This window comes from Grammomys surdaster, unplaced genomic scaffold (assembly GCF_004785775.1).
Source record: "Grammomys surdaster isolate TR1022 unplaced genomic scaffold, NIH_TR_1.0 137, whole genome shotgun sequence".
In the NCBI taxonomy this organism is placed as follows: Eukaryota; Metazoa; Chordata; class Mammalia; order Rodentia; family Muridae; genus Grammomys; species Grammomys surdaster.
In genome coordinates, this window is record NW_021604595.1 from 13,107,857 (window position 1) to 13,118,826 (window position 10,970).

Genomic DNA, 10,970 nt, shown 5'->3' on the forward strand with positions numbered 1-10,970 from the left:
TCTCTCTCTCTCTCTCTCTCTCTCTCTCTCTCTCTCTCTCTCTCTCTCTGGGGGAGGGGTGAAGAATTGTTTTCCTTTTTCTCAAAGGATCTGAGTAGTAGCTCGCTGTCCTGACCTTCTATACAAGGTAGAACTCAGTGCATCAATATTAACGCATACAGTTACTTTGGAAAGACATATTGTGGGTTGAGTTTCAAAAATAGATATTTTAAATGAAATTAGCTGTATTAGTTACTTTTCTGTTGTTTTGATAAAGTATGAAGACAATCTATAGAAGGAAGAGTTTCTTTGGGTTTACACATCTAGAGGAGTAAGAGTCCATCATGGTGGAAAAACATGGTAGTAGTCAGGCACGGCAGTGGAAGCAGGATGCTGAGAGATTACCTGCTCAACCACTCATAGAAAGAAGAGGGTGAGCTGGAAATGGAGTGAGGCTATGCAGCATCAAAGCCCAACTATAATGATGTACTTTTTCCATCAAAACTGTACCCCTAATCCTCCCCAACAGCACTACCCACTTGGGACTAAGTATTCAAATGTTTGAACCTATGGGAGACATTTTTCATTTAAACCACCAAGGCAGGTTCATGATACCAGGGACATGAGCTGTCTGTAAAAACATGAGCCATCTACAAGGATAGCAAGTCCTGGGCTCTTTTCTCTGGTCTTTGTCATAAGCATATCTCTCTAAACAAGTACCTATGGTGCTATGCCTTTTCCTAAGGGCCTATGGATTTCCCTAAAGCCTCCCTTTAAGGCTTTATGAGAACAAGAGGAGGGAGGGGAAGGGAGAAGGAGGGAGAGGAAGGAGAGAAAGAAAGGAAAGAAGAAAGAAAAGGAAAGAAAAAGAAATGAAAAAGATGAAATGAAAGAAAGCAGAGAGAGAGTGATGTTGACATAGAAATGTTTTCACAGCATAAAAAAGAAAGTGAGCTGTTCAAAACACAGGAAGAATTCAACACAGATTCTTTCCCCACAGATAACACATCTCCCTAAGTTAATAGATACCATGAAAGTATTTTATTCTATTCTAAGAAAAAGGGAGGAAAATGCCACTCAAATTTTCTAAGAAGGACTGTTGAATGTTGAACAGTTAAGTATTGTGCTTAGGTTGTTCTGAGTTTTTATGATTCAGCATCCTCTTGACAGTCAGGGACAAGAAGTTGTAATTTTGGGGACTAGAGACAAATATAAGAGAATAGATACCAAACCTTTGTTAGTTGCAAAACAAGCACATAACAGCCTAAACAGAGTCCTCCTCTATCAACCACTGCTCTCCAGCCTCCTGCTAGCACCAATATTGATGTACTAAACCCAGACACTAATTGTAGAGATAAAACCTGGAAACAAAGTAATTGGGTGTGAGACATGAAATTAGCCAAGAAGACTCTGTACTGTAATCATAATCAGATCTAATACCCATTCACAAAGGCAAAACACACCAGGCAACCTTTCAAATACATGTTGGGTGTTCCTAATCCCAAACTCCAAAAACCAAAAATGTCTAAGCTCCAATCCACCATGCAAACATATTCCATAGTTTAGAGTATTTCACAATTTTGAATTTTTTAAATTAGGGACAGTCAGCTAGTAAAGTGTGTATACAAATATCCTAAAAATTTATTTTTTCTGTGAGAAGTATTTTTGTACAACTGCCTTCACCATGTCATCACAAGGATGAGCAAATGCCTCTTAATAAAAGAACCTAAGTTGCTTCCAGCCTATAACGGATTGGGCCTGTCAACAGTCAATCATAGATCTAGGAGGATTCATGGTTGTTCAGTTACTATTCAATTGTTGTAGCTTCCAACACCCTTGGTCAACATGTCCTGAGTTCTAACTTGAAGCTCTTTCATAGAAATACTTTAATTTTATTCTGGCCAGTGATTTCAAATTTTCATGTTAGATATTTATTTAAAAAAAAAAAGACAACACCAATGATTCGTCCTCAGATCTTTTCCTCTTTAAGGGATAATTTTGATATTTTTCCTGTGTCCCTTGGAGCTGGAAGAAATGCAGTCCTTGTGTGAGAATTCACATGAACCATGCTTTTCAATGGAAGTGGTCCTTAATAATAAGCCTGAGTGCTCAAAAGAAACAAATTATAGACTCTAGCATCTGGGCTTCTATCTTCCGGTTCCAGAGTGGGCTGAGATCTCTGTAATTGTAAATTCCCACTGGTTAAAGTAATGACCTCTTCCCAGCATACAGTCCTTACCTTCAGATGTCCCTACTTCTGTCTCCATCATTATTAGCTTACCCGACCCTCAGTGCCCCTAAACACTTCCTAGGAATGTGGTCATGAAATAAACATGATGAATTGGTTGAAAGTTTTATTTTTCTGATAGAATGTTTTGAATCCCATAGACATAAATTTAGTCACAAACCAGAGAAGCAAAAACCATAAGATTTTATTCTCAGCTGTAAAGTTGGCAAGCAAGGGTCCTCTTCTCCAGGCAATGTTCTTCCTCTTAATCTCCATTCATAAGAAAGTCTCATATCTGTGTGTGTGTATTCATATATTATACATTGACTGAAGAAAAAATGTAATAATGGCGGGTTGTTACATAGAAAACTCAAGCAACCAGTGAATGCCACTTTAAAACAATTCCCCCAACTTACTATTTGTTGGGCACAGGATAATTATCTAAGTCAAAAGCAGCACTGATGTTTTAAGAAGTTTGAACTGTGATCTCAGGGCAACTTGCAAGCTGGTTTTTGTGCATCATCTCCCTCCATGCCTTTGTTATTAGAATAAAACTATCATCATCATATCATCATTATCATCATCATCATCTTGTTCTCAAGTGAATTTGGTTTTATACAGATCCATCTATTTGGCATTCCAGTTTCTAAGTATACAAAGAAATCTTGATGCCTTTCCTACCCCCATAGGAGCCCATATAGCACAAATGTTACTCCAGCTTTCATCAGAGACTCTTCTTTTGGTGATGAACAGTAGTGATCACAAGAATGCAGAGGTGTTCACGGTGCTGAGAATAAATTAGAATTGAGCATTCATCTGTGAATTTCACCTGTAAATGCGTCAACTCTTTTAAGGCTCGAGTAATCAAGGAAGAGGGGGAGGACAGCATAAAAGTTGGAAGAAGAAGGGCTATGAACTCCTGACCTCTGGGCATACATAGTTCAGTCAATACAGTCACAACTTCATCATACTCAGTTCATCAACAGTTAGTCATGGATCACTGAGGTTCAACCTGGGCTCTACTCTATTTCTTCCTCTAAGCTATTGACTACTGATGGATTTTATGGGAGAGGTTGTCATTATCTTCAGTTGTGTGCCCAAGTAATTGTTATCACCAGGTCCCAGTGGATAGTTTCAAATCTGTCACACATGTGTGCTGTTTAACTCTTGAGAGTGTCAAAAATAAAAATATATATATATCACAGCAAAAACTTGTAAATGTAGAAATGGGACTTATAAGGAGGAGGGGACACAGTGACAGGAGAAGGGAGATTAAGCAGGAGTTATAGCAATCAGAGTGCGTGTTATACATGTGAAGAACAGTCCAAGGACAAACTTAATAAATGTTTTAATTTTTAAACTGCATTAAGATTTCATCTTACCCTAGTTAGAGTAGCTATCATCAAGGAAACAAACAACAAATATTGAGACTTTAGAGGAAAGGGCCCCTTATACACCAGTGATAGAAATGTGTACTGATGCAGTCACTATGAGAATCAATATGGAGGCTTCTCAGAAATCTAAAATTAGTGTTACCATATGGCCTAGATATACAACTTCTGGGTATATACCTGAAGGAGTTTAGTCAGCAGACCAAAGAGATGCCATAACAATAGCAAAGCTGTGGAACCATCAGCCTAGATATCCATCAACAGATGAGCAGATAAAGAAAATAATGTATATATACACCACATGGCAGTTTTATTCCATCATAAAGAAGATGTCATCTGCAAGAAAACAGATGGAGATGAAGATCAATATGTTAAATGAAATAAACCAGACTCAGAGAGACAAATATCGCATGTGTTCATCCTTATGAGGAGTCTAGATTTTTTTAAGCATGAAACTGAAAGGAGACTATTTAAGAAGAAGGTGACCAGCAGGCAAGGAACAGGTAGCAAGAAAGGTAATAGTGGGTGTCACCAAAAGACATTATATGTATATATGTATAGATGTATAGATGTATATAGAAACATGGTATAACAAAACCTGTTACTTTCTATAATTAATAAGATTAGTAAAAATAGAGAAAAATGATTGAGATAGTCATCCAAGGCCATAACCTAAATAACTGTATCACTAGCATTTAGCTCTGTTTTATATGAAGCTCTGGCAAATACCCAATAGTCTGGGGGATTGTTCTGGGTAAATGGTCCAAAATTTAACCTCATGTTTTTTTAACTTCTACCCTCATGGAATCAGACATGGCTGCAGATGAAACCTCTCACACCCATTTTAATATGAATGTTTCTTTTCTTCAAACCCAACAAGGACTCTCCTTTGGGGTTTTTCTAACACATCTATGAGAAAGCCCAAGCCCTTGCAATATTTCCCTGCCTCTTGACTTCTAAAATCCCTCATGACCTGTGCAGGAAAATTGAGTTCTTTCCAAAAGCAGAGTTCACTTGGCTACCCTCACTTTGGAAATCTGTTGCTCCACAGGACACACTCCTGCCTCCTGCTGACAGAGAGCAGTTGTTGGCCACAGCAATTAACCTTAGCTCTAATTAGAGGAAGTTTTATAATGAGTAAAAGAGTGGGATTGTAATTAGTACATCTTTTCCTCGTTAGATATTCCTCAGTTGAAGCAATAGGCTCACTCCCTCTCATTGATGAGTTGTCGAGGAGCAACCACACTGAGAAACCTCAGCAATAAGAGAAAGATGCCGAAGGAGATAGCAGCAATGTCGTGTAGTGGCTGATGAGCTGTGTTGTCATCTAACTTGTTTCACAGGTCCGAGGTGCTGCCATGGTTGGCTCTGATATGGTTGTGACTGTTGAGTTCACTAATCCTTTAAAAGAAACGCTACAAAATGTCTGGATTTATTTGGATGGTCCTGGAGTGACAAGACCCAAGAGGAAGATGTTCCGGTAAGTACCAGGACAAGGAAGGAAACAGTAAAAATATAATGGAGCTATATCTATCTATCTATCTATCTATCTATCTATCTATCTATCTACCTACTTACCTATTTATCTATATATATCTACTTCTCCTATCTCTTATCTTGATGGATGGATAGATAGATAGATAGATAGATAGATAATTATATCTAATACCACTGAAAATATCTGGCAAGTTTCTGCTTCTTATGAACTATTTTTGTGGTAGAAACAGGGTTGCTATAACACTTCTATTAATCCTTTAAACCAACTTACTGAGGTAGATGTAGGAATATGGGACTTAAAGAGGTAGACTGGTGCCAAGTGGTAGTGGTGCATGCCTTTAATCCCAATACTCAGAAGGGAGGGACAGGCAGATCTCTGTGAGTTCAAGACCAGCCTGATTTACAAAGTGAGTTCCAGGACAGCCAAGGTTACACAGGAAAAGCCTGTCTGGAAAAACAAACAAACAGAGTTAGATTGGTTTGCTCCCATGATACATATGAGAGTAATCAAAAGTCTGAGCTAAGGTAGCATATTTCTGGAGTTCAAGTTTAGATTATTTTACTACACTACCTCTTCAGGAATCAATCAATGCTAATTGAATATCTTCAATGTTTCAGAGATGATGGGGTAAGACATTCCTTTTCATACATAGGTTTCTGTCCTTCCAACACCATCCTTCAGATTTTACCAATAGTCACTGACTAGAACTGTTGGCCTCCATTGTTGCTCTTTTAGTTGAGACTGAAGAGTTCTATTCTAGACTTGGTCCAGTCTTCAAGGCCAAAACTACTTCAATCTATGTAGTAATATAAATAGAGTTCTGCCTCTTCAGTGCCAAGTATCACTAGACTACAACCAGCAGTTCTGTCTCTGTAGCGTCGTTTAAAATGTTGGTGCTCACACTACAGTAGCTCATGCCATGATCAAGTAACTCTAACTGCAGAAACAGCATGCCCTTTGCTATCTTTCTGTCTTACTGATGACCCTAATTTCTTACTAGAGCAACATAGGGCCCACTTAATTCATTCATATGGTGGCTTGAAAAGTTTGTAAACAGCTTTCTTTTCTTCCTTAATTCTCCCCCACCACGTACCAAATGCTTGTCCTTGCTTGATCTTTCCTTCCTCTCTAATGTGATGCTCTCTCCCTCTCTTTATCCTCCAATTTATCTGTGATCCTCTTAAATCGTGACATCTAGAATGGATCCCAATCTCTGAGGTTTATTACTTTCATTTCTACTACAAATAAGTCCCTGTCAACATCAATCAATCTAGCACATTTCTTGGGAGTGACCTTCTAAGGCATAGAAAAGGAATTGGGGGACTCTGGAAACTGCCATATGAACCTATATGATGCTGGGAATTTTCCCAGTGCCCTTGGTAGAAGTCATCCTTCTCAGTAAGCTGTAGTACAAGATCCAGGCCTCATTCAGCCTTTCTGAAGCACCTTTATAGCTCATAAATGCTATCTGCAACTGCACAACTTACAACTTTTACATCCCTTCATCTCAGAGTAGCCTTCTTGCAAATGCAATACACAATGGAGAAAATTATTTGAGTGCTTTTTAAAAAATGCAAACACAAGCCATAACAGCCTCCCTATGCTAATAAGAAAGTTGCAAGGGGAAAAAGGAATTAAATTAGAAATCAACGCCAGCCAGAGGAAGAGGTCAATAGCAATAGCCCTGTTTCTGTCAGAAACAAGAGTCTCCCTCACCCATTCTTGCACCTTCCCACTCCAATTAGATACAGGAATTGCTCAGGCAAAGTGAAACACGTTCTCTTTGCTGAACAGTTGCCTGCTGTATCCAATTTTTCCTTCTTAGTGACACAAGATTTCTCTGGGGTGCCAGAAAGTTGTGTTGTATCCGTACTTTGACGGTCTGGAGAATTCTACCTTGATCAAGGCCAACACCTGATAGGGTTTGTCTAAGTGACCCATAACGTTGCACATGAAAACACCTGGGGGAGGGGAGATAGATAGATAGATAGATAGATAGATAGATAGATAGATAGATAGATAGATAGATAGATAGATAGATATAGATAAAGGTAGATGGATGGATGGATGGATGGATGGATGGATGGATGGATGGATGGATAGATAGGAGTACATAGAGCAGCACAACCTAGGATCTGAACCTTATGAGCTATGAGCAGGTTTTTAACTTCATGAGTAGCTTATGCCAGGCACTTCATTATAGTAATGGAAAGCTAACTAATACAACACAGAAAGGGATGCTACATCCCATAAAAAAGATGATCGTCATAGTTAATGACCTAGCATATGGAGAACAGAGGTCAAAGCACACAGAGTCTAAGAATTATTTGCTTATTGTTAGTGTCTGGTATTGTTAGGTAAATCAAGGAAAGGAGACATGAAGCCAGTCCCCATAAGGAATATATCCTCCCTACACATTGGCTTAAAGCACATTGTAGCACATATAACTGACACCTAAGTTTATGATAGATAAGCTGAGGGCAGGCAGATAGGGACTTCTGTGTTCATCAGACATTCTAGTGACTCTTTGAAGTTATATATGACATTTATTTCTCAGAATTCTGAAGCCAGGGAAGTCTAAGGTCAAAAGCCAGGCAATTGGGTTCTAGTTGAGGACTCGCTTCTTGGCTGGCAGATAGCTGTCTGTCTCCCTGCCAGGTTTTCCCCATAGTGGAACAAGAAGTAGGTAAGCATGCTGTACTTTTCTTCTAAGTGCTTAAATTTTATCACAAAGGCCCCAGTCTCCCAACCTCATCTGATTACTTTGCAAGAGCGATATCTCTAGACATCATCATATAGGGGTGGGATTTCAATAGATGTATTTTTGGAAAAAAAAACAATACGAATATTCAATCCATATTCATCCTCAATCTCCTATGGAATCTCAGACCTAGAATATTACTCTTTCTAAACAAGAAAAGCTTTCTACCTAAGAGTCAGACATAGGGGCATGGGTGGTGGAGAGTGTGACATGGCATCAGAAGAATTTGTTTTTGGGACTTGCTTGATAACCTTCTCTATTTCCTCCTGCCTCAGGTATATACCTTTTCAACTAAGACTGGAAGCAACCAGCACCCACTTCTATAGGGCCAGATAATTAGAAATATCCTATTGTGCTTAATGTTGATGAGGTCTAACCTAGGAGTGCCAAATTCACGTAACTACTTGAATCTTCTGTATAATTCTATAAGCCCTATAGGATTCTGGGTTCTTAATAGTTGGTAAATCACTACCTTCATTCATCTCCCAGATCTTTGTCTCTTTCATATCCAATATAGAGAAGCTCTCAAGCCTGAAGTAGGAAGAACCTAGGGCAGGAACTAGTGAACAGGGAATCAGAACCAGAAATACAGAGAACACTGGGATGTCACCATCTCCATTTAGTGTAAACTGACATTGCTTCGGGGTGATTAACCATCTGGCACCCCTATTCTCAGCCCTTCTGCCTCTCATCTGCCTCAAGTGTTCAGAGTTCCTGCCTCCTGGTGACCCTGGGATTTTAAATTTCTGTATTTGATACTTCCAGAATATTAAATAATAATTCTTCTAGATTTGTTTTTGTCTTTAAAAACATGATCAGGTTCAATGAATTAACTCAAGAAAAAAAGAAAAAAAAAACCTTCCCAACATGGTGATCGGACAATAAACTTGAGTTCTCAGAAGCTAAAAGCCAGACAGAGAATGAACCACAGGTGCTTGCAGCTCACGGTGATGCTGGCTGCATTTGCCTGCGTGCGCTTGGGATGATAAATGGCCGGTACATCCTGATGGCTCAGCGCATTCCTCAGCATCATTTTTCATGACATTTGTACCCAGGAAATAGGTTTATTCCAACATTATTTCACTGGCTGAAATGAGCAAACTCTTTTTCTTCTTTCTGTGAGGCGTGTATCCATAAGCAAAATGCCCCACACGTGAATTTTCATATCTGAGTATCCTCATCCGTACACATATTATATGGGTGATTTTGCGAATAATAGTAAAGGAAGAAATAAGGCTGAAGGTTTTGTTTCTGTGGGAGGTAATTTCCTGCATTGCACCAATCCACGATAGACCCTGATGAAGGGTAACTTTTTTTTCTTTTGCATAGTAGGACATTGACAGATATATGGAAAACCATGAGTGAGAGAATGGGTGGGTCCAGGTAACGACAGCAGAGATATTTCAATACCATAAACCCACATTCACATCAAAACATTCACAGGACACTAGGGACTGAGCCCCTGAGCACATGCAGGCAGGAGGGGCTTCCCTAAGTAAAAAGGGCTTGGGCAGAGTAAGCAATGACCACGAAGGTGGAGCTGACATTAATAAAAATGGTATGCTTTTACCATTTCTTGCCATAAATTTGAGGGTAGGACAATTCACTTTCCTGACCTGCTTCTTGCCCTATTCAGTGGTTAACGCTCAATCACCTTTGTAAATAAGCAACAGCAAAGGCAGTGTTTTACAAGCTTTGAGTCATAAAGTCAATTTGAAAACAATATTTATACAGAGATTATGCATTTCAAAATTTGGAAACTGGTTGAAATAATGTGGAGAGCCATATCTACAAAGAGCCAAAACAAGGAAAATATTAACTTCTACAAAATCAATTCAGACATTTTAATTATCATTGGAAACGCAATACCTTGGGCATTGAGAGTGTTTCCATGGTGTTTCTCATCCGCTGGCCATGTACAGGGGGAAAAGTACATTTCTCATTCTGTGTTTGGGGATGTGATGCTCTTCTTACTACTATGGCAAAACACCTGACAGAAGCCACTTAGAGAAGAAGAATTTGTTGTGTCTCACAGTGTCAAAGACAGTAGTCCATCATGGAGGTAAAAGCATGGCACCTTGTCTCAGTGGCTTTATTCTCTTGTGGGGAGTGTTTCTCACACTGAGGTAGATTGGAAAGCAGAGAAGCAGAGACTGGCTGTCACTCTCACATCAAATGGATCCACAGCAGCTGGGGACTGGGAACCTGTGGGGAACATTTTACACTGAAACCATAATCAGAGCTCATCCCCTTCCTGTCCCAGAGCATGTGGTGGCACAGACATCTGGAATGTACATTGTTTTTGCTAACTTTAGGTGATATTTTGATGGTTTAACTTTATATGAAAAAGGTCAAGAAAAGGCATATGGCTTCATACACCTCTCTTCCTTTGACTTCTGTTTAAAGTAATACTGGAATCCCAAAGGCAAATGGGAATTCACACGACTGCAGTGTTGGGACTACATCTGACTGTCTTTGGTAGTGCTCCTTCCTGGCCACCTCTACCACAGATTCAGTCCCAAACCAAGCATCACCAGAGCACCTTTGTGTCTCCAGTCTGCTCTAAGTGTCCGGGAGAAAGGGCCTGACTCTTAACCTTGAGACCTCTCTTGGCAACTAGTGGCATTGACTACAAAATCTCTTGGTTCTGTAGGTTCTTCTTTTGCTGGGCACAAGCACTTTTTTCTGGTCCCCTGACATCTCTGCTCTTGAGAGACATTCATCATCCTCCATCATCCTTTCCTCACCCCAGTTTTCCCAGAACCCCATCTCCTCTCTTAAGCTTCCTACTCTGGTCATTGACGTCTGTCTCAGTCAGTCTGAATGTGGCCTCTGTGTGTCTAACACCCTGATAAGAACACCTTCCTTTAACTGGGCAGTGGTGGAGCATACCTAAAATCCCAACACTCAAGAGGCAAAGGCAGGAAGCTGTTTTATGTGAGTTAGAGGCCTGACAGAGGCAGTTCCAGAACATCCATGGCTATCATGTCACAAAAAAAAACAGAGATAAGGGAGAGGAGAGAGATAGAGATACACACACAAACACACACACACACACACACACACACAGAGAGAGAGAGAGAGAGAGAGAGAGAGAGAGAGAGAGAGAGAGAG

At 39.8% G+C, this 10,970-nt stretch overlaps 1 protein-coding gene across 1 annotated transcript in view; it reads left to right on the plus strand.

The window, feature by feature from the left end:
* The window catches only part of F13a1 (coagulation factor XIII A chain), a 165,649-nt gene that overhangs the window by 150,125 nt on the left and 4,554 nt on the right, over nt 1–10,970 (plus strand). The window contains exon 14 of the mRNA XM_028763226.1: nt 4,941–5,077. Within this exon, the coding sequence (XP_028619059.1) occupies nt 4,941–5,077 (137 nt within the window). The remainder of the gene's footprint in view (nt 1–4,940; nt 5,078–10,970) is intronic.